At 31.0% G+C, this 24,512-nt stretch overlaps 5 protein-coding genes across 7 annotated transcripts; 1 reads left to right on the top strand and 4 right to left on the bottom strand.

Moving 5' to 3' along the window:
- Nucleotides 1–249: 249 nt before the first annotated feature.
- On the bottom strand, nucleotides 250–2,917 carry LOC106104210 (E3 ubiquitin-protein ligase RNF181). Of its 3 annotated transcripts, none has more exons than XM_013284176.1 (4): nucleotides 2,869–2,917; nucleotides 1,456–1,570; nucleotides 1,179–1,353; nucleotides 250–1,073 (listed from the first exon to the last, which is right to left on the bottom strand). In XM_013284176.1, the coding sequence occupies exons 1-4, from the start codon at nucleotides 2,900–2,902 to the stop codon at nucleotides 939–941; spliced, it is 459 nt and encodes a 152-aa protein (XP_013139630.1). In that variant the 5' UTR covers nucleotides 2,903–2,917; the 3' UTR covers nucleotides 250–938. The 3 variants fall into 3 exon arrangements, with proteins under 3 accessions (XP_013139630.1, XP_013139632.1, XP_013139631.1); XM_013284178.1 differs by lacking the exon at nucleotides 2,869–2,917 and adding an exon at nucleotides 2,755–2,813; XM_013284177.1 differs by lacking the exon at nucleotides 2,869–2,917 and having other exon boundaries at nucleotides 1,456–1,692.
- A 209-nt stretch (nucleotides 2,918–3,126) lies between these two features.
- On the top strand, nucleotides 3,127–7,217 carry LOC106104211. Its single transcript, XM_013284179.1, has 3 exons — nucleotides 3,127–3,212; nucleotides 6,448–6,579; nucleotides 6,997–7,217. Exons 1-3 carry the CDS (start codon nucleotides 3,204–3,206, stop codon nucleotides 7,078–7,080), a joined length of 225 nt encoding a protein of 74 aa, XP_013139633.1. The 5' UTR covers nucleotides 3,127–3,203; the 3' UTR covers nucleotides 7,081–7,217.
- A 474-nt stretch (nucleotides 7,218–7,691) lies between these two features.
- On the bottom strand, nucleotides 7,692–16,392 carry LOC106104209. Its single transcript, XM_013284175.1, has 14 exons — nucleotides 14,902–16,392; nucleotides 14,077–14,731; nucleotides 13,922–14,013; nucleotides 12,981–13,104; nucleotides 12,742–12,888; nucleotides 12,573–12,658; nucleotides 11,270–12,329; nucleotides 10,730–10,809; nucleotides 10,486–10,645; nucleotides 10,280–10,410; nucleotides 9,364–9,833; nucleotides 9,040–9,144; nucleotides 8,710–8,820; nucleotides 7,692–8,634 (listed from the first exon to the last, which is right to left on the bottom strand). The coding sequence occupies exons 1-14, from the start codon at nucleotides 15,043–15,045 to the stop codon at nucleotides 8,547–8,549; spliced, it is 3,453 nt and encodes a 1,150-aa protein (XP_013139629.1). The 5' UTR covers nucleotides 15,046–16,392; the 3' UTR covers nucleotides 7,692–8,546.
- A 78-nt stretch (nucleotides 16,393–16,470) lies between these two features.
- Nucleotides 16,471–18,543, bottom strand: LOC106104093 (protein-lysine methyltransferase METTL21D-like). The gene is made up of 3 exons (XM_013284038.1): nucleotides 17,981–18,543; nucleotides 17,709–17,904; nucleotides 16,471–17,049 (listed from the first exon to the last, which is right to left on the bottom strand). The coding sequence occupies exons 1-3, from the start codon at nucleotides 18,235–18,237 to the stop codon at nucleotides 16,816–16,818; spliced, it is 687 nt and encodes a 228-aa protein (XP_013139492.1). The 5' UTR covers nucleotides 18,238–18,543; the 3' UTR covers nucleotides 16,471–16,815.
- Nucleotides 18,544–20,019: 1,476 nt separating this feature from the next.
- LOC106104107 (programmed cell death protein 2-like) lies at nucleotides 20,020–24,298 on the bottom strand. Its single transcript, XM_013284056.1, has 8 exons — nucleotides 24,009–24,298; nucleotides 23,765–23,931; nucleotides 23,376–23,561; nucleotides 23,007–23,113; nucleotides 22,507–22,631; nucleotides 21,801–21,954; nucleotides 21,301–21,460; nucleotides 20,020–21,027 (listed from the first exon to the last, which is right to left on the bottom strand). Exons 1-8 carry the CDS (start codon nucleotides 24,114–24,116, stop codon nucleotides 20,739–20,741), a joined length of 1,296 nt encoding a protein of 431 aa, XP_013139510.1. The 5' UTR covers nucleotides 24,117–24,298; the 3' UTR covers nucleotides 20,020–20,738.
- Nucleotides 24,299–24,512: the final 214 nt, after the last annotated feature.

Here is a 24,512-nt window from a genome sequence, read left to right as displayed (position 1 = left end):
GATGACGTCATTTTCAATGTAGGGTATGCAAAAAAAAATGTTCTGGAAGGCATAAAGAAGAATCAATGCTATAATATACAGTTGTGTTTCTGAAAAATATATCTACATGCACTGATCTTGCAAGCCCAGCTAGGGACAACACCAGACTCTGGAAGGTTGTTGCATTCCAGTGGAGTTCATTCCTATGGACTATAAAAAATCTAACCTATTTTTAACAAGGAACTGATTTTAAAAGCTAAATAAAAAAAATTAAATTTAAAGAGCTTTATTTCCATAAAATAAACTGAAAACATCTGACACCATATTATAAGAAAAGTTACCTTAATTTCCCTTATGATAGATCATTTTGTCATTTCTATTTGCCTATTTCCTTTCATTTTTTTTAGTTTTAATGACATAGTTTTACCAAATATGATAATCTACATTTTTAATTTACAAACATTTTTTTATTCTAACTTCTAGCGTGTTATCAAAAGAAATTCTGAATATATCACTTTTAGAAATAAGGACGGCACCAACACCCCTTCCTGGTGACGCTTATGACACTATCCAGCAGAAAAAACGTAATATTTGATAGTATCATAGATTATCAGATATGCAATTCTTTATGTATAGAGTTATTATAAAGAGGAATGAATTCTTTTTTGTATGTATTAAAATAAGTCAATAACTACTGGGTTGTTTACAAAAATTCTTTCACCATTAAAAAGCTACATTATCATTGAGTAACATAGGCTATATTTTTTAATTTCATAAGAAATATGATTACAGTAGAGCATTTAAAATTGTGACACTCTGTTTTATGTAATGAATACTTAAGCAGTACTTAGTGCAGGTATCACATAGAGAATCTATATACGGTAATTTCCCTTTGTAATCACTCGATTAACTACATTATGTGTAGTTTATGATAACTAGAAAAATGGAATTGTTAAGAATCAACTAAACATTGAACTATGCAATGTCTCAAGATCTTCAACTCTTTCTTGAGCACGTTTTTTTTCTTTTTTGAAGTTTTCATAAGCTTCGTCGTCAGTTTTAAGTTCTAATCGGCAAAATGGACATGAATTTGTCTGAAAGCATAAAGAATTTATGAATTATATCTCTTACTTTGAGCATGCTAGCTACCTAGCTTTAAAACAAACCGGAAATTTTAAACAAAGAAATAACATTTTTACCTTATTCAACCAAGTTAATATACATGTTGGATGAAAGAAATGTTCACAAGGAAGATTTTTTGCTTTTTCATTTATTTTAAACTCTTTAAGACATATTGGGCAGTTCTTTCCCTCAGTATCAATTGTGATTTCTGGCAAATTATTGACAACTTCCTTTGATGCAGGTGGTGGTAGACTGAAAATTTTGAAACAATTGTTTTCAATACAAACATCGATATAATAATAACCTTAGTGAGTTTTTAAATAATTTTATGAAATATAATATCACAATATCTACCTGGGCCATTGCATATTCGGATTGTCATTATCAAAACCATAGTCCAAAAGAAATCTTGCAATATGAAGTATGTGATCTGGTTGCTCACCATCTGCCAATTCATTCCATCCCATCTCTTGAAAATAATCCATATTAAAATACAATTATCGCTTTATAAAAAATCCTTTCCTATGTAATTTTTTCTATGTAAAATGGTAACCAATGTTTACAATTTTGCTCAAGTCATTGCATTTTGACACTAGAAAATTTGGTTTGATTGATTTGATTTGACATTGACATTTTGGTTTTTAATTTTATTTTTATGGTCTGGTAAAAAGACCTTTAAGTCTATCCAGCTTGTCTTACGTGGAACCCGGTTAAATATTAAACATGTTATAAATTCGCCCACATGTTTAAAGATGAATGTACTTTTGGGTTTTTTTTTTCGACCCCGACTACAGTATACTTTCTACTGATTACCATAACTATTTGATAATAAACAACGTTAAAATCAGCTAGGCATTTGTATCCATCCAAATCCACCTAAATTTTAACCCTCTGAATATGAGTCTAAAATCCAATTTTCCATTTTTTTTTAATCGGAACGTAAGCGATGCAACACAATTTTCTAGCTCCAGCTCTATTCGGTGCAAAAATCCTTTTGCAAACTCGAAACATGACAGTGATACATTTAGGGTCTGTCCCACCACTGGCTGATAGTGGCTCAGATAGCTTAAATATAACGACAATCAGATAAGGGAACCAAATCGGATATTTCCATCACGTATTTTACACGTTTGACTGTTATCAGACATTTTACAATTTAATGGGACAACTCATTAATGATTTAATGTTGCAGATAAAAGGAGAAAGCAAGAGGCAGGGGATTTGCGAGACTTGCTAAACCACAACCAGTGTTTCAGTGTCATGCTGAAGCTGGAGTACCAAAACATTTACTCCACCTTAACTATTATTTAAATTCAATCGGTTAATGTAAAAGATGTAGCCATCTTTAGCTGTAGTTATAATTATTTAAGTACCTTTTATCCGGTATTCAATATAAAAATAATATTTTTGTAGCTGCCACAAATGTATTTACTAACTTATTTTCGAAGCAATTATTGTAGATCAAAGTAACATTTGAATAAAAATAATATTAGATATTTATAATGAAGCAGTAATGATATGCATCTCACTGTTTATTTTAGAATGAAATAGGTCCTTGAAACTAGCATTCCTTGCCAGATAAGGCACGTCGTTGAGTTGCGAACTAGGACATATTATGCATGCAAAATATATTACAATGTGATCACAGCGTACCTGAGTAAGCGCACGGTCAGTAGTTAAATCAGTCTTCGAATTGATCCAGTTTTATAAAAAAAAACAATTTTAACAGTAAATATTAAATGAAAAATGTAAGTGAAGGTTACTTACGTTTTTCTTTTCTCAACAAACGATTTTTGTACATTTTAAACCACACACTGTTACATTCATCGCTTCTAATTGAAAAGTGCAGTTAGAAAGTGGATGAATTGGTTTAAACTTGAACTCAAGAAAGGCCGAAATAGGACCACAAAATGCATATATGGTATAAGCATACTCTCAGCTTACTCATTCGGGCCAGTAGCTTTAGATTGGTACCTATGGCTTTAAATGGTCCATCTCATTCATGCGCTTGCGCAAAGGAAGTCTGTTGATCCAGCTAAGGGTACAAGCAAGTAAAGTCGTGTTTCGAGTTTACTGAGATTAAAATGTTTGTTATTTAAGTAATGAAACCAGTAAGTATTATTCTCCTAGCTCGTCGTTCGTCACCGTTTGATTGTATGCGTACTTACACATGTTGTGTTTGTGTAGGTAATGTTTACGCGTTGTATTTTTACGCAGTCTCGTATCAGAACGCCCGTTGAATAGTCGGGTTGTGTTTGGTGATAAGTTATTTTTTTTGTATTACTAGAGGAAAATCTAAGTTTTGGTAAGATATTTAACTAACATTTATGTTAGAAATTACAACATAATATAAAATGTTTTTGTTATACATAGTTGATTGTAAAAAAAAATAAAACCAAATTACCGTAACCATTTAGATTAAGAAAATTTCATGTCAAATTGAAAAACAATTTGGAAAAACCGTCATTATTAACATAGTTACACTGTATAGTTTTAAATAATTTTAAATGAAAAAAATCTTAAATATGTGTTTTCTTATAACAACAGACTGAAACTTGTTTACCGACGCAAATTACGACGTACTAGTACGATAAACAATACTTACTATTCCTAGGAGATTACTAAAACTCGTTCTCTCGCGTATGCATTACAAATACAAGCGTAGTGCAACGGGTTCATTACCGGTTTGAAATGGAAACCGTTGTGTTTGTGTTAAATTATCAAACCTACTCATGTCCCACGCTTCAAGCATTCTTCGACCCTAAATAAATACGAGTAATTTTATAACTTTCACCGGACGTAAAGATGTGTAACACACCTTAAGATGACATCACGGTTATAGATAAGCTCCGAAAATTTTATCAATTTAGATAACGTTGATCTAAAAACCTAAGTAACGATGCGTTCCCGTTGTAAACTCCTGTAATTTTATCAATCAAAACCTATGTATAATTATTCTATTTAATAATTTTAGCTCTGAACCAAGTGGTAAATTAAGAAACACATAAGTGATCATGAATTTTAGGTTTGTCTGCGTTGTATAGAGCAGATCCACCCATTGACTTTTGTCTTTTTTGGGACGATGAGTGGGAGTGAAGGCCTGTAATCGTAGAGCATATCTAAATGGTTACCTGCAACATCTTTTCCAATTGTCAATTAGCAGTGTGCTAACAAAACAATGCTCCCATTCGTATTGTGCCAAGGAAACTTTATGCTTCACTTGAATACTAGGACGTCATTCTATCCAAGCCGATATCATCTATAGCTAGGGCTGCTGTGCCCTTAGGCAACCGGTCAGGTTGCTGGATAGAAAGGGGGTCCTCACAGATCTTTCAATCACTCTCTCTCTCTCTCTCTCTCTTCTATTCCTATGTCCCCAGAGGGCGTCCACAGTACGCCGCCAGCTCGCTATGTCTTTGGCTCTGCGTTGTATATCTGACCATGACAGCCCGATTACTTAACTAACCCTATCCAATTCTGGGTGTTGATGGCGTTATGTCATTTTTATTACATTTGTAAAATAAAAGCCTCGCGTCTTGAATACCTCTAAAGAAACATTTAAAAACTATGTCTCCCACTCACACCTATTTATAGACAAGATAAATCAGTAAACAAGTTATGTATTTTATCTGCCCTTGGCACTGATGTCATCAATTTATTATTCCTGCAAACACAGGAAGGAGCGCAGAGTTTAGTGTTTAAATAAATAAGTAAACAATGTAAAATTTAAGTAACATGTTATATTTTTTTTAAAGTAACAATGTTATTTGACGTAGTCGTGTTTGTTTTTCATGGAGGTATTTCACATAAACCTAGAATATTCCATGCAATTTCATGTTTATCATACTAATATTATAAATGCGAAAGTTTAAATGGATGGATAGATGTCTGTTAGAGTTTGTAGCCTAAACGGCTGAACGGAAATATAGAGAATATCGTGGAAGAACACATAGGGTACTTACTTTTGTTTTTTTTTATTTCTCGCAGACGGAGTCGCATTTGGCGATTTCTTATACATGGAGACATCTTATACGAGTGATTCAGTCTTAACAATACATCTATTCATAAATTACCTATTTTATAACAATTAAACGTTAATCAACCTTCAAACGTAACCTTTACCTTTAATAGCATGGTGTTAAAAGATTAGATTCGATATTAAAGATACAGATATTTAGAACTTATTGAATAATAATATCGAAAAAATATGTACATTTTAAAATAATAAATTGTTGGTTTACGCTAACGTACAGGAATAAAAATATCGTTATCACACCTTTTATTTTAGGAAAAATTATTCATCGATTACTCACGAACATGTTTCATACAATCAAACCGAATATCTACGGTTCTCGCTGTATTACGTTGTTAAATGCAAGCGATATACATTAACTGACACGAGTAGACATAAGAATGTGATCGGCAGTCTAACTAGAGCGTATCAAGTACTATTTTCGTTAAACGATCGTGCTAACACGCGCCAGTGATTCAATAGAAACTAAGTGCGTGTAGCGTTAATACAAAAATTAATTAGGCCTTGAAATTTATTCGTGATAAACGCTGCAATAACCCCTGATCTAAGATAGCAATGACACATAGTTTAAGAATAACCGCTCTACTATAGTAATACTTCAATCTCACTTCTTTAGAGGAAAATGAAAGTGATAACTATATATTTTAAAATATTTTCCATGAAATGGTGATAATGCAACGGTTATATGTTTCTACCATTTGGGATTACCCACGTTAAGGCGTCCGTTGTTTGAATAATGTTAACGCCAAGATAAAAATAAATTTTTTCTTACAATATACAATTTAAAACCAAATCCTACCATGAAATTCGACTTCCTAAATATTCGTAGTAAAATATATTGTTTGTTTTTGTTAACGAGGACAAAATCTAGACGAAGACGGACAGTTCTTAGTTACTTTGATAATCTTTTCTAAATTATTAAATAACTTGTCCTATATTTCTAATTTGAGGAGTTATATTTCAGTATACAGCGTTATAAAATGTCTGACCTTAATTCATAGTTTACTCAGAATCTGCGTTAAACAATGAATGATGTAACGCCATTGATTAAGGACTCGTTTTCAATGTTTTTTTTTTAAAATTTCATTCTTGTTTTGTGAATATATTAATAGTTTTGAAAAATATCCGTAAATGTATTAACGATTGGAATGTAATTTTTTAGTCATCTTGAGATCTCAAAAATGCTTTAGAATTTGTTCTTGTTATAAATTTAGTTTGTCTCGAACTGTGACGTAATGTTAGGACTTCGTAGGACTAAAAATTTCATGCTTTTTTGTGTTTTAAATATTAAAAATGATGTATTTTTGTTACAGACAATGGGGAATGTGGTGTTTTCAGTGATCTGGCTCCTGATACTAATTTTCATAGCGTTTTGGGTCGCGGGCATAGCTGCAGGGATATATATTATCGTACTACCCTTTACTGTATGCGTAGAACCATTAACGGCTAGTATTTTTATTGCATCTGATATCATTAACATAGTAAAACCACCGTTGAGCATATAAATCGCCAAGTTATTGCGTTACCTACCTTAAATCGACGTACAGAAATTGAGTGTTCCACTTTCCTAAGTTCCCTACCCCGCCAAATATTCCCCATTCTTATTAAGGATGGGAAAGGGAAGAGGAATATAACGTGAAATTACACGAAGTTATTATCCTTTATTTATTTGTCATCAACAATGTAACAGTTTGGACTAGATTTTATTATCGTTGGTTTTCACTAGAAAAACAATACAAAAACGTGTTATCTCGTTGATTGATGGTTTTGATTATGGTAATAAATGGTTACTCATACAATATGACTGTTTCCTTTTAATTATGACAGGTAATATTAGCTGGAAAATTCTTTTTTTTTTGCAGGGCTTAACTGATTTCCTATTATCAGTGGTTCAGTTCCCGAAATACTGTGCTCAAGCGATGATGGAAGGGAAAGGTTTCAATTGATTTCTAGTCAAATTAAAATTTTATATAAGAACTTTTATAATACCTGATTAGTACACACAAGTAACTGATTAACATGTTATTAATAAATGAGAATGTTTGTATTTATTATGTATGATTAAGTAAAAATGTTTTTTTTTACATGTTGTATTCTATTCTTTTTTTTTCTAAGATAATAAAAATACCTCACCGTTTTTGTCTTTTTTAATTTATCACATGAAAAAAATAATCTCAATCACATAATGATATTTAAACACATGAAATTATGCCTTGTTTTGTATTGAATATAACGTAAAATTCAATGAATTTGCGTTCATTGATGAATGAACGTAATATCATATTAATGTATTTAAAAAAGGGATAAAACTTCATTTTTGTTTTACAAAAGCAATACGTACTTTGTTAAAAAAAAACAATTTTTTTATAATTTACTATAAAAGTGTTAGCAAAGGGCGGTGAGGCGATCGCCCAGGGCGCCCAACAGAAAAGGGCGTCACTGATCTACGAAATACATAGTGTCACGAAACCCCACAAAGGCAAGTAATCAGAGCCTTATAGAAATCTCGCTCAAGGCACTGGTAGCAAAAACCTGTGTACAAAAGATTTCATTTCTCTTCATTTAATTTCAACTTTTTATTTATTCGAATAGAATTGCAATTGCAGATCTATTTATGCCACAGATTATAAAACCCAAGGCGATAGGAATCCTTATTATTAATAAAGCGTACACACTACTTAGTTATGTATAATAGGATGTCAGCAATCACAGTATATTTTTAATTTATTCTTTTTTTAATATACGGCCCTACATTTACCATATAGGCTATTATTTTAATACCTTCTACCGAGATAGTCATACTAGAAAGGAACAACTACAAGTCAATAGCAAAAAAGCAAGATTACTATTGTAACGGTATTTGTTGGCCATTGGCAGAGACCATTGTCATCTAATTTGAATTTAGACATTTTCAAATGAATTTTTTACCGAAAGTAAACAATTAAATGAAGTTTTTTATAATGTTATGCGGAAGCCGCACGGAAGCTCGTCTGTTTGTATAGATCAGTGAATTCTACAGAAAAAAAACATAATAATCAATATAATCAACATTCCAAACTGTATCAAACAGTTAATGTTTGCTCTAACACCTTTGTAGTAATGATGTAGTGGGCCTATAAATAAAAAAAACCCGTATCTATGCTTTCCCAAACAAGAAACATAACAAATGTAACAAAATTTTAACTTTTTAAATCTCTGATTATTATGCTTAAAGGTCGCTGTGTTAACTGTGAATGTATAATCTTTGAATATTCTATGAAATAGTACTATAACACTTTTATTATGTTTCTGTACTTGTCATCGCATGCTTTAATTTTTTTAATTTCACTATTTTCCACTTATTTCTATAGAATTCAAAAAATCACTCAGATTTAAAATCCACTTCAATACCATTCTAATATGCGGTGAAAACTCAATATACCAACTCATATGTCTTTATAATTGTTTCTAAACATTCACGAAGAGAATTGGCTTGCTCCGAATATTTTGTAATAATTTCTCTGAAAAACAAATAGACAGTGATTATTTTAATGTAAGTATTATAATTTTTACATAAAAATTCTTATAATTCTTACTTATATTTAGTTAAATCGCTCTCGTCAAACTTAAAATCTTCCATCAGATCTTCCGCCTGCAAAACTTCAGCAATATACGACACGAACAATTTATCATCTCGTTTGATGATTCTGAAACACACACACAAATACATGTATTAGATAAAGTTTTTTTTTTTCTACATTTCGAAAAATGTTTACGCAAAATGTAGTGTTAAAAAGATTTATCGTATTTAAAAATTTATACGATCGTTCATTAACATTTATAAAATCGGATAACATTTTTTAAATATTCGCGTGCTTAAAAAATAATGCGATAAAAGAGTTCAATATTCCCACAATGTCACTGACCTGTTCAGAACATTACAAATGTTACTTATTTTCAAATAAACTTCTTTGGCATCTAATAATTTTCTTCGAGGTTCAGATATATTTACATCTTTTTGACACGTCATACTAAAAAAATCGAATAAAAAAAATCGGGGTTGAAATATTTTTTATGAGCCAATACCACAAAATTCACAGAATTGGTGTACAATGATTAAAAAAAAATCAATGCAGTATAAAAAAAACCTATTTTTAAACTGTATTTATTATAGCAATACTTGCATATATAAAGCATTTTAAGGGAATTTTAGTTTACGTTAAATACACAATAATAAATACAATACTTACCAAAAGGCAAAGACAATTATAAAAGTCTGTCGTATCTCTAGTAACAAATTATTGAAAATATTTTCAAATCCAAAATGTTTATCATTCGGCCATTCTTTAATATTTTCATACTGATTTTCATAATCTAAATAATCGTTACTATAATCTAAATAAGACTCTTCAGAATCAATATCGTTTAATTCTAATTCTTTCATTTTAAGTTTTTTTTCGTAATCCGCACATTGAGTGAAGTTTATAACGATTTTTGGTTGTTTTGAATCTTTACTTGTTGGTATTTCATTAATTGAGGAATCAGTATTGACTTCGTGTGATGTTGGCGGATCATAAGTCGGTGTGTGAGACTCCTCGTCTACAAATGACCTCACACGATCTTTTACAAATACATAATTATTAGAATCCAATTCAGATAGCAATAAAGTTTTACTTTCGGATTCCTCATTAATATTAATATTTTCCTTTTCTTCAACTTTCTGTAAGAATAATTTAAAAATTACTAATATCACTTTTCAATACTAATATTATAAAGAGAAAAGATTTGTATGCACTAAACAGACTCCGTAACTATTGAGTGGATTACAAAAATTCTTTCGCCTTTAGAAAGATAAATAAATTACGACACATTCGTACGGTGAAGGAAAACATCGTGATGCAATCTGCACATATCAACGAAGAAATTGAAGTATATGTGTGAAGTCAACCAGCGTGGTTGACTAAGACATAGTAACCCTTAGGGTAGGCTAAGCCCCTAAATAGCACATATAGTGAGCTGGTGAATGATACATTATCACAGAATACTTTACATCAACGAGAAGGGTATGGATGTCCGGAAAGATGAGATATATAATCTTTATCAGGCAAAGCTGGGCGGAATTGCTAGGTTTATATAATTATAAAACAAAAAATAACGTTTACTTACATTATCTTCATTTTTAAATATCGATCTTACTTTGCACTTTGATGGCGAAGATACTGGGGAAAGTTGTATTTGTATTTTTTTGGCAATCAATGTATGTTCGTTACTAGTCTGGAATGCTTTTTCCTTTGCATCTGAAATAAATTAACCACCAAGTCAAGTCTGTAATATTAACATAGTTTAATTTTTAATTGATAATTTTCTTTTACCTCTGTTTGCCTTGTTACAGGTATTTTCGATATTTTCCTCTTGTACGTCGATAAATGAGTCATTTTGACTAGTAGATAGATTTGGATTTTGAATGTCGTTTAACAGTTTCGATAGTGATTCAGAAGCTGTTTGTAAATCTTCACATCCCTCGTAAGCAGCCTAAAGTATAGCACAAACAATGAAATCAATAATCTAGAATCTAGATAGTTACACATTACATCCATATATTATCAAATTATTTACCTGTAGAGCATCAATCAAGTAAACACCATAACTGTACATTTCCATATATTGCTTTGGAGTCGGATGAATATTTACTGTTCCTGAAACAACGATCGAAAATTATTCAACTAAAAGTTGACATTTATTCCAATACTATTATAGCTGTAGCCCGCAACTTCGTTCGCGTGGTATTAGAAAACAGACGAACTATGCAAATAATAAAAAACTACGTGTTCCTTGGGAATCGGACGCTTTTCGGGGATGAACCTCAACTCATGTGTACTTCAGACTTTGTTTTATATCTGTGTCGATTTTTAATAAGATATGTTGAACCGTTGCAGAATTATCGAGTAAACATTAAAAAACAAAATTAATGCATCCCACGGGGACCGTAACTATTTCCGGGATAAAAAGTAGCCTATATGATCTTCCAGATTATGCTCTACATCTGTGCAGAGTTTCTTGGAGATCCGTTGAACCGTTTAGGTTACAAACTCTAACAAACATCCATCCATCCATCTAAACTTTCTCATTTATATTACTAGTATGAAGTATGATTACCTTTTTCATCACTAATTTTTGTAAGAGTATTAGTCAATTTATTCCCAGCATCGACGATATCACGATCTTTATGATATTTCATTTTAATGCAAGTTGTCGCCTCAAACAAAGTCCACGGCGGAGCTAATACATTAGGAGACTGCGAAGGATTTTTTTCTAACACTTGTGTTAGCGCTTCTTCCATTATTTGAACAAAACGCGAAACCCATTCATCGCTATGGGATTTCAGATTTTCATTCATAGCTTCGCTTGTCACTTCAAACATAACATTACTGCTGTCTTTTTCACTTTCTTTGCCAACGGAAGAGAGGTGTATATTTCTTGTATTATTATTTTCATTCCAGTAATCATTAGGACAAGGCGCAATAGAAACTATTCCCGAACTAGAAGAGTCTTCCGTTGGTGGTAAAATAACATTAGCGCTAATATTACACTCATTATTTAACTGTTTTACTGTTCCTTCAGGTATTTGTACCATTAAATTAGCAAATGAATGTGTTTCGTCTTTCTTTTTAAAGAAAATACTAGATCCCTTTCTACGCCATTTGAAATTTTTCTCCTTTACTTTATTGTCTATATCTGTTGCATGCGATTTCGGTGAATTCAAATTTGCATTCCAATTATTCGAAACTGACATATTATCATTGTTTAGCATTTCTTTTAATGTAGAGTCAGCGAGAATAGTTTTAACACTTTCAGTATTTAATATTCGAGTGAGTAATTCAGAATCTAAATCGGTTTGAACACTAGCGTCGACTGTATTTTTTTCTTCAATAGGATTGCTGGTTCCAATTCCTATACTAACTTTAGTAGGAATGTCACTCGTTAGAGTTTGAAGTTGTTTTTTAATTAATTCATTATCTTTAACATCGTATTCTTGATCATTTGAGACATCTTGCATAGACACATCCTGGGATGTTTCATTTGGATATAGATGGTTTCTAATTAAATTTGCATCACCCAAAGTATTAACTATTAATTTAAATTCGTTAACGGTGAAGATTAAAATCCTATCAGTATTTTTTTGTACTTTTAAATGTTCATAATTGCTCAGTAGTATCTGAAAATATCATTTACTTCATATAACATGGGGTCGTCATGACGGCAGAGGGGTGAACTGCTCCCTAGAGAATCGAAAAATGTAAAATACATGTAAAAGCTACTTCGAATAACACGAAATTAATAATGGCTGCCCTTTCCCTACACCTACATAATTAAAACGGCGCCCATAACATATGAAACAATATACAAAAGGGAATTAATTAAAAATTACACATGTGTATGTCAAAACACTCATACTTACAATTTTATCATGTTCTTCTACAAGCTTTCGGCAACAATCCAGAACATAAAAGTGTCGAGTATTATTTTGATACATTGAATTTTTAACTGCGAAACAAAATATAATATTAAGTTGTTTATCTAGTCTAGTACAATACAAATAACAAATGTTATTTATTAATTATACATACCAATTGAAACCAAACCTGTTCTAATATTGCAGGTTATGAAATTCATTGCTTGTCGTGCTTGCCTCTTTTTATAGTCATTATCACTTCTCCTATTGACCTGAATGTCTTTCAATACATTTTCTAGTACTATGAAATGGAAAGTTTTACCTTGGAAAAAAAAAAGTTTCAAATAAAAAGTTATATATCTAGAAATGAATGAAAAAATGAACATAAGTACTTCAATATATTAAACAACTTACTGAATTGAAGCAAGAATTTAAGAAAACAGATGTGATTTTGAAATACATTTGCATCAGGAACTAAATATATATAATCCTGAAAATTGTTCATGTTATCTTCTTCAGTTGTGCCAACAACAGTGTTCTGTAATTATATGAATAAAATTATCTTAGATTGTACATTGTACTATGAAGCATAGCGTTTTTGGTTCACATCAGTATTTGGCTGTATTTTTAACTCAATTTAAATTGATGATCTACAGATCAGCTTGTGTTTAAAAAGAAATCCGTGCACTGGCTTGCGACTAAGCACAATTTATAGCAGCAGAATTTGTGTTTCAAGGTATAAAATGTATCTCATCAGGCAACTTGGGATTTTACATAGTACATATTGTTGAGCCGCAAGCTGTTTTTTTATATTTTAATTAAAGGTAGAACAGAGTGTACAAATAATGGATATCGATCATCGAACTTTTATCACCACGGATGTCAAAAAGGAGAGAAACAATGGAATCATTTTGTAAAGATAATATACTAATACACTGTTTGTGTGTACTTTATTATAGTTACATTTAATGTAGAATACATGTTTGTAATAGCCTGAAATGGTGTGCCTTATGATTCTCTAGGGAATGACACCAAAATGGCAATATAGCCATAAAGTGAGCTATGTGGTGTTAGAACATCAGCAACGATATGCCATGGTGTATGGTGTATGGATGCAACATTATTAAATTTTAGATAAATTGTTCTTACCAATCTATACTTAATATTATAAAGAGCAAAGATTTGTAATTTAGGATTTTTGTATGTGTTTGATTTGCGTAAAAACTATTGGGCTGATTTTAAAAATTCTTTCACCATTAGAAAGGTAATTTAACTGTGAGTAACATAGGCTATAATTTCAAAATACTCCATACATTGTTAAAAAAACATATATGCCATATGCAAAATACACTTACCTTGATTAGTTTTTGATTTATCCTGTCCATTTGGTGAACTCCAAAATTACCAATATGCAATGTTCCAATAGACATACTATTTATTTCAGGTCCTATAAAATGAAATTTACTTAAAATATAGATTAACATTGCAAAAACAACAAGTCTGTACTTACTGTTAGTATTTACTTGTTGTTCAATGTTATTTAATATATTTGTCTGTCGTTTTAATGATAATATTTGCCTCAAATCACTAGCAACAATTGACTGTTGGTGTGTACTGGACAAGGGTTCCGGTTCATCTTTCATAGAAGTATTAGTTGCTGAAACTTCTGTAACTGTTGACTTATATCCTTGTTCTGGCATAATAAACCATGAATGGCTATTAACATGATTGATTCTTTGAAAGCGTTCACTAAGTGGTACTGTGGTTGTATGAACATAATTATTTTTAAACCCTATATGGTCGAGATCTATGTTTACTTTAATCTGTGGTTGATTTATTGGGAAAGAATTATTGGGAATTGATGTTGGTGGTGATGTGGCCACTGGAACACTGAACTTGACATCATTAAATGTATTTATATTACTCCATTTCTGATCTATATGGCTTGAAGATAAACTGTCGTGCATGAATGGTTCATTAATGATATGTTCATTAAAAATTGAACTTCTGGATTCCGTATTATGTATATTTTGTTCATTAGTTCCAGATGCAAAATTGTTCCTGCATATATCTTGTGGTGGGTCTTCTGGTTCTGGATAGCCATCAGAATGGTCTTGTCCGCCAACACAAACTCTGTTATCTGTTATCTTTTTACACTTATCATTCTAAAACAAGGATCAAAGTTGTATATCAAAATGTTCAAAAATAAGTCAACTTTATTTAGGTATACATACTTCACAAGCAACAAAGTTCTTGGAACACATATCTTGAAAACATGTGACTGTAACAATAACGCTAAAATATGATAAACCAATAAAGTTCGGTTTAACTTTACCTCAAAATCAGTTAAATTCCATATTGCTTCACCGGTAATAGTATTATAATAATATATTCGCCTATGGTGGGACTTCGATCTACACGTAATCCATGGATCCCCAGCCGGACTTGGCATACATTCATTAGTACTACTTTTATTCATGCTTTATTTATTTACAATAAAAATACTTATTACAATGGCACATTTCAGCATTCAGCAAATTTCTCAGGTGACAGGTGACATTTTATTTTTACTTTTGTGTTTCAAAACGTTTTCAAAGAGTAAATATAACAAAACTATTGACTTAGACATTAAAGAGTAAAAAAATAATTGTTCTTTTTTTTTCGAAGAGAATTCTTTTCTTTCCAATAATTTCCTCCAAGAGAAAAGAAGACTTTATACTTATGCACATCTGCCAGCTTTGATTGCAGCAGTGCAGTGAGCTTTTAAAATAATGTACCGTTGGCAACAATATAGTTAAATAATGATATTTATGACTGCAATTTGTAATTTTGAAGAGGCAAATTTTCTAAATTACAAATAAATCCGTATATTAACCAAATTAACAAAACGTTCCATAGTCTTCTGGTAACAGATAGCTAGTATGCTATTTTATTTCCCAAAACAACTACGTTATGAATTACTTACTTAGAAAAAAATAATGAAACTACGTTAATAGGAACACTCCAATTAGCATCAACTTGACCTTTCTTCTACAAAATAGGGCGTTGATTCAGTTTAACATAGATGTTGGTAAAAATATCTTGAGAGGTGAGAAGAACACTTCAGTTCATTCATAACTAGACGGTTTTTGATGTATGTAGTGAATTAGTTTATACAGATATATCTAGGTACTAGGTAGATGTATTCAAAAAAGTAGGTCTAGTGATTCAGAGTAGTTTTCATAAGTAATATTAATTTTTCGATTCTCTTGGGATCAACACCTCCCCCCCACCCTTGAAGAAGCACTTGGGACTAGTTTATAATTTTTAAGATGAAATAAGTACCACTTTAATCAAGCTTTAGGTTTATACGTATATTTATTTGTTAAGTTTCTGGCAACAATTTTTTAAATTGATTATTAGGCTCATAGCACTACAGGCACATGATACTTACTACACTGAGTAAGAATACATGTGTGAATATCAAATATCTTACAAGATATTACAATAATGAAAAAAAAAAGGAAAAACAAAATAATGTGTAGAGAAAACAGTTGTTTTTCTCTACACATTATTTTGTTGTATAAGATCACGCGCACATTTTTGACTAAACTATCGCACAACTGTTTAGTCCCTCTTAGTTTCCTAAGAGCTTGTATGGAGGCGAGCACACTACTCGATCTTTAGTTGTGCAACTAAACAGTTGATTGGGATGCACAAAAGTTGTGCGATAGTTTAGTCAAAGATGTACGCCCTCTCTAAACATTACAAGAAATACAAAATAGCAAAAATAAAATTTCACATGGTGTATAACATTTTAAATTAGTTATTATAAATGTAACATATTTTGCATATATCATACATAATATTAGTATAGATAAAAATAACATAATATACGAAAAAAACTTGTATTATTCACTTTAATACATAAATAAATTATTTCTTTCAATATAAACAATGTTTCATTTACACAAGTTTACATAAATGCAGTTAAATGATTATCAAAAATATAAACTGGAACAACCACAACATTATTTTACCTAACACAAAAATGTAAATACAATCATTACATTACATAATAAATAATTTATTTTGAACCGCATAATTCTCCTTTTTAAAGGAGACTTACACTTTTTCTCTTATATAAGCTTATCTACACAACGAGTTTAATCTATTTATTTGTACTATTTATTACACTTCTATCACAATGCTTTTACTCCAAAAAAAACCTACATCTAATTAACAATGTAACATTTGATACAACCTATATTCAACATTTTCTATTTATTTTGAGCAAGACAATATCTGGGCTCCTGTAGTTCATATGTTGTTCATCTTCTGGTATTTTTTGTACATGAAAGGTATCTGTTAACTTCTCATAAAACTCATTCCAAAGTCTTTTCTGAACTTCAGAATCACGCATTTCTTGTGTTAGATATATAGTTGGTTTCTTCAATATTGTGTAGTTCAAATTTTGTAATGTTTGAATCAAAGGTTCTACAGCCTGAAAAGGTTAGTATCAGATCAAATAAGCTAAAAGGTTATAAGTAACTTTTAAATCAGCCATTATAAAAGTTAAAAAACATTGATGTAAATGATTGAACATTTCGCAATAAGAAATACATGCAATAATAACAAAAACAAACCATACAAAAAAATCTTAAACATGAACAATACTTACAATTTATACACATTAGCATGGTAAAGTGTTTAAATTCCATTTAAATAATACATCAGAAATTCTTAGTAATTAAAAAAATGTTATTTACACTTTTATTAATCAGTTATTAAAAGCAACAAAAGTCACACTCTTTGTCGCTTAATAAAATAAACTAACTTAATAAATTAATCTATCAAACAAAATCAGATATAAATTATAAAGTATCAATTGGCTAACTTATTTTTTAAGGATCATTTATAAAAATCACAGACAGAAGCTTAAATAATTTAAGAATAAAAAGTAAGGCCTATAAAAGGTCATCAATTATTATCAGTCAATAAGTACATAAATAAAATTGAATTACATGCAAGCACTATATAAATAAAAAAGTAATGAACCATGCATTTAAAGCTTATGATAATAAAACATAACTTAGACAAAGCATCATGCAAAAGTAAACTTTTGTTAGCATGTAAAAATTTTTAAGTATTGACATAAATTACATCTTCATAGTAAATACAATCAGCTAAAAGAACCATATCAAATTCTTGTTTATGTATATCAGAATTATTGTCACTCCATTCTAAAACTTCTGCAATTGCATAGCCACCCATACTACCAATCTTTTGCTTATTTTCACTGATATTTAATCGAAGTAATGGCAAAGCTTCAGGTAAATCTGTCAATGTTACTTGAGCACTGGAAAAACGTTAATACATATAAAAAATATAGTTAAAGTGAACAACAAGAATATTTTTTTAAAGAGCATACAAACCCTAAAGTAGCTGCTGTAAGTCCAACAATACCTAACCCAGATCCCAATTCTAATACCCTTGTTCCACTTAAGAATTCGGGCTTTTCTTGACATATCGTTTCAAGATATTTTGCTAGCACTAGAGATGCGTCCCACACTACACAATTCACATCTCCTTCAAGTTTTTGATATATCTTTAAAGTTTTTAAACATATCTCTATGTCAATTTCACGCGAAAACAAGTCATTTGTTGATAAACTGCCTCTGCGATGAGGCATTTGTAACTTGAATCGCTTAATCTTGACGACTATAAGTAACTTTGATACGATAAAGACCGCAGTAATGACACTAACGTATTGAATCAACTTTTAATTACGTTTTCACTGCACTCGAACACTATTTGCTACTGAATCTTGTTTATAATCTATTTCTATATTTTGTTTTGGATACTTTTCATTAGTAGGGCACTGTCAAGCTGCTGAAGTCAAGTGTCAATGTCAAATTATAAGTTGATTTATTTGACAACTCAGATTAGGGATGCTGTTGTACAATCGGTTACGAATCGTTTAGATTTTCGATAGTTTCCCTCATAGAACTTCGAGTCGATACTTTCGGTTTTTTTTAAATTATAATACAAATATTTTTTAGCCTTGTACGTAAATCCACGGACTACAACATATTTAGCTTTTAGGTTTAAAGACTTTATTCTGAAAGACAATTTTACAAAGTCACATGGGAATATTAGGCTAAGGCGTTTAGCTGGAATCGAATCAAAAGAGCATGGTCAAAGTAAACCTGACAAAGAATGAGCTGGAGGAAGTTTGGGTAAATAATAAAATGATATTTTTTAGACTTTATTGATAACTATGATTTAAGAATTAAACTGGATTTAAGTTTAAATAGGTACGTAGTATATTACCAGAAAGTATTAAAAATATTCATTGCCGTGCTCAGAGTCGTTAAGTGGCAGACGAGTAGCAGATTGCATAATATTCTCCGATATATCCAACGTCCACGGATATCTAAATTTACTCTACGCAAATGTTTAAATCAACAACAATCCATTAAATGACACCAAGCTTTGAAAAAAATAAGGCAACAATTTGTTTTAACAAAAGTAGTGGACTTAACAACTTTATCATTGTTTTAAATAAACTAATGATGTAATACATACATTTAAAACTTTATTAGCTAGTAAGCAGACGGAATGATACCTAAGATTTTTGTTTGTTTTGTTTCATCAAGTTGAAAAAGAGTCCCAAACTATTACTAAATGCACTAAGAATTAGTTTTATTATACAATACATACAATCTTCTGTTTATCAATTCGTAAATGATAAATATATTGCTTTTCATGCATTAGTTTTCGAAGTTGTTTTGCCTGTGTGTGATGCAATTAAAACATTGTCAAAATAAAGAGGCAAAAAACAACTAGTATTTTGTACGAAAAAACATTAAAAATAATATTAACTGACATACAGCGTTTTCGGTTAATGTCTTCAAAATACTAACCTCAATTGTAGGCTAATTCAACAGTAAAATTGTATTTTTTTTTGTTTAGAACATTTCTTTATATTATTAACTGTTAAAATGAGAAACAACATAATTAATGAGTAATTGAATTTTTCTTTCATTTGCTCGCTCGAACAGAGAATTTATGATACCAAATAGAAACAAAACCCATGTATATTAATATTGTATGTGGTTGCTAGTCGCAGCTTTTATATTGCAATATCACTTGTAAATACCTAAGGTGTTTTATTAAATGGTAAAAACATCTAGATCATTAATAAAAAAAACTACGTAATTATAACTAATTTAAGACAATAAAAAGTGAAAGATATAGACTAAATAACACTTTTGTGTATGTTGTAACAGCAGCAGAGAAATTCATAATTTATGTATCATATCTTATAGTTAACAAATGTAACATTTAAATGAGTAAACATTAAATAAGCTATCCTTAAAAATAAAGTTATTAAACTTAATTACTAAAGGAATAACTTTGTAATAAATTGAATCTATAAATGCAATTTATAGGAACTGACTAGATACATAAGCATTATGGATATTTGTTACCCATTTTTTTATACAATAATAAAAACGTAAAACAAATAAAAGACGTAAATTTCGGTAATACAAACTGATTATTTATACATAAAAATAATGAAAAAACATACAGACGAATTAGGAATCTCCTATTTTTTGATATTCAGTTTCGTAGTATTAATAAAAACAACATCCAATATCGTTTAGTAGGTAAAATATTGCAATTTCTACAGTATCCATTTGGACGTTTTTTGTTATATCCAGATTTATACATGGATCAAAAATCACATTGTATTATATTTTGTTTGTTTAGAAAGATCTCTTTTCAAATAGTAATTAAAGTAAGCATTTTTCGATAGGTTTTATAAAACCAATTTAACTGATATTTGTACAAGCTAATAGGACGATATAATTTCCTTATTGCGGACGCTATATGAATATATCCTATAGATTGCACTGAATTTATCAAATCCTGAATATTCGAGCGTGAGATGGGGTAAAATGTCCAATAAGATCTGATCATGGTTAGACCACCTTACCCCGTCCTACATATGTATGCAGATTTCTGCGGATACTTTGATTAATAGAGTAATTTCTTTAATACTATATCTTCTACAACCTAAATGTCTGAAGCAGAAAATGACCTTTATCACCTACACTATAAGGCATAATTTATTCATTTCTACGACGAGAAGAAAGGCAAAATGTGAACTTCGACTAATTCTATCGATTAAACGATTTCTGGTTGGAATACGACAATTTCATTGACAACAGTGTCCATTGACTGCCAGCAACTTTGTGAGCACGTGAAGATGAGTACGGAGAGGAAATGTAAATGGGACAATGATATATCGTTGGGGGAAATTTTCAATGTATCGGCGAACTCTGGTACTAATTGTAATTCACAGATGAGTCGGGAACCACAGCGGTTGCATACATTTGGTACGCGCGGAGACTCCGGTATCGCGGAGTTGACTACTAAAGGAGCACCGAGAATTGGTGCCTCATCTCGTGTATATCTGGAAAAAATGTTTACAACACCATCTTGTACATAAACTCCGTTAGTTTTTTTTTTGCAGCCTGAATGGTATGCTCTAATGTAGTGTTAATTAAATTAATTGAAAATTCATATTTACACATACCACTGGTTGACAATTTATTAACTAAGTATTTACTTTGGAAAGTTTTAGATAACATAATGTTACAAACATTTATAATTATAGCCTTGTAAAGTTAAAAATGTTAGAACGTTGTTATAATTTCACTTTTTAATTGAATTTGAGTACACATACCTTAGTATTTGTCCAGGGTTATTCTTCAATCGTGTGACGAAAGCGTGAAAGAGTTTATCACCGTGCAGGGGAGCGGCTTCCTCGTACGTCTCCTCATCCCCCGACCCCGCCCCCGCCCCAGCCCCCGACACACTCTCCGCAACACCATCGATATCTAATTCTACAAAAAAAACAATATTCTTTTAAAATTATATTTCTATCCAGTGATTATCCACTGATGATGATCCACTTGGGAAAAATGACATTTAAAAACATTTAGATGAAGCATAGTGATTTTTTTGTCACCGGTACTTTCTCTGAAAGGTACTATATCAGTTGTCAAGTTTAGTGCCTCATCTAATGTCCTTGTAATAAATTTGCAAAATCATAATAAGCTTTGTTTGTCATAAAATTAAAACAGGGTCACAAAAAAAATATGACATGTGAAAACATCTCTAGTGAAATGTCAACTATGTCCATATATCTTTTAATCTGTTTGTTAATATAATTTAAAAACTTACCATTCTCATTTTTATATTTATTAAGCAGTTCAGTGACGCGATCATCATTAAAGCATGATTTCTTGTATTCCTCTTCCACGTAAATATACTTAGGGATGAACTGCATTGGTACTCGCGTCAGCTTGTTTCTTAATTCAACCGGTAGCTCTGCAGTCTGAAAATGAAAAGGAAATATCTTTTTAAAATACTTTTGTATGTCTATGAATTACAATTCAAGACAATATTATGAGAGAAAAATAAATGAGCATTGTTAGGGGTTACAGGGAGTGGCTGCCCTCCCCTCTAGAGATACAAAAGCTTTAAAGTAGATATAAAAACTTCTTAAAATTAAGCTGCATTGATGGTAGCTGACCCCCCCTTTAGACCCAGCTGATAACTAATAAAGCGTAAACACACGCTATTTTGTGGAGTAGGATGTCAGCAATTACAACATGTTTTTAAATTGTTTTCTCTTTAGTAAAAAGCCCTACACTTACGAAATGCTTTAGGCTATATGTTTTCCCACTATTCAACTTGGGGGTAAATATATTGGAAAAAACCTTTATGTGGGAAAGGGACCATAAACTACAAGCTGCCAACATCAAGGAATCAAGGTTGTCATTTATGTATTTCAATGTTGGCATTTGACAAATACAAACAATATAAAGTTATTATAATTTCATGTGGATGAAGCCGCACAGTAACAGCTAGTATGTAAAAAACATACCTGATGCAGCAGAGCTTCAATATCATTCATCGCGGCAGTAGGAGTCTCCACAATAACCAAGCCGGGCTCATCACCTCCTTCCAGCTCAGCTGCTGCCTCTGGGCCACAGTTGGAGCCCACCGCACCTGCACACACGGACAAAATAAATATTGACTTATCTAGTCAGTGTACAGTCAGGAACACAATGTATATATTTAGAAAACTTTAAAAACGTGTATACCTTTGGTTTCATAAATATGTATGCACTTATATATTAATGGCACAATTTAAGGATAGAAACATACAGATAAATAACATATTTTTGATTTCCAGGGTCTACACAAGTTTATTTAGCGTTGTAAATGTATACATATTTTTTCAACTGACTGTACCAACTAGTTTTAAACCAGTTGTGGATTCTTTATTAGACAAGTATCAAATACATTTGGAATACTCTTTCATTTATTAATTTAATGTTTGACTAAAGTTAACTATTCTGTAGAAAAATGCATAAAACATACCTTGTGGGGACATATTGGCATTATGAGCATCAAACACCTGTAGATTTCCCAATGCTTGCTCAACAGTTTCCAACTCAAAGGAATTACTCTCATCATCATCAGAGTTTCTGTAACATATAGTTAAAATACTATAATTCAACCAATCAGTTTCCTTATTTCAAAATTAATCTTATTTTGCGAAAAAAGGAATTATATGTAATGTAAATATATTATTTACATTGACTACCTACCTTTAAGATTACTTAGTCTCTAATTCTAATTAGAGAAGGAATATAGAGAAAAAGGTTGTGCAAGAGCCTGCATAAATTTCTCTAATAGGATTGTGCCTAAATATCCTCACTTACTTGGTAATTGTATTGAAAAACTCACCTCACACCATTAGCTGGTTCATTATCAACATTCATAACATTGCCATTAGTAGAATCACCATTGTCATTCTCATCCCATTCATCAGCTGCATTGCACCACGCGAGGTTGGCAGCACTTGGTGTTACTGTAATGCTTTCCTGCTTTGTTACACTTGATTCTTGGATCTGGCTCCGGACACATTCCCAACTGTAAATATAAATTACTATTTCATATGGATGAATAAGATGGAATATTTTACACATTTCTTAAAAAAATATATATTTGCAATTAGAATAAAGACTGCTAATAAACATGAATAGCGACAATAAATTGCAGTTAAATAAAAATATATGGCTATCAGTCAACATAAAATGAGAGTAAATTTAAAATAAGTAATTATGGAAACTAACCCTTCCGATAGGTTCCAGCAATTAGGACTAATACAGGCAAAAACATACAATGTTCTGTGGTAGACGGAATTTTCCAGCGGGGCATAGCATTGGACGATCAGCATTCGATGCAATCCACATAATGGACATTTCGATGAATATTTTAAGTTATCTAGAGGTGGCCAGTTCTAAAATAAAAGTATAGAATTTCATTAAACCTGTATACTGATTTACGGTGAAATGCCAACTAAAAGTTGATACTTACTGGGAAACCACCTATTTTGTTCACTTTGTAACTCAGAAGAACTTGGTTCTTCTCTCCAATGATTTCCTCTTCATATCCTAAATAGACCTTGCCTTGTCGTTTGGCCATGCTGCATTCACTTTCAGGACACAACACTGAACTTCAGGGATTTCAAAAGTTAATTTCGATACAATAGTATTTCCTTAGTTTTTCTTCTCTAGTTTCCACCTTTTTCATCAATATCAATATTGATGTTTTAATGACAGTGGCATTAGATTTGACATTTCAAATTCGCATGTTACATTCCTTTTCAACAAAAATTTAGTTTTATAACTCAAGTTCAAATATTGATTTCATTAAAATTGTACGACTTTTGTAAAGGTACATATTAAAAATCCATAATCTTCTTTGAAGAAGAATGCACGGTGAAATTTCAGTAGCTTTTTGATTGTGACCGATTCTAAGTTAAAAGACAACATTCACTTCGACTATTGGGATAAAGTGGGACCCTTTGTAGCGAAGTTG

Source organism: Papilio polytes, unplaced genomic scaffold (genome assembly GCF_000836215.1).
Source record: "Papilio polytes unplaced genomic scaffold, Ppol_1.0 DF823691.1, whole genome shotgun sequence".
NCBI lineage: Eukaryota > Metazoa > Arthropoda > Insecta > Lepidoptera > Papilionidae > Papilio > Papilio polytes.
Note: the sequence above shows the minus strand (reverse complement) of the source record. Positions and strands in the feature narration are given on the sequence as shown.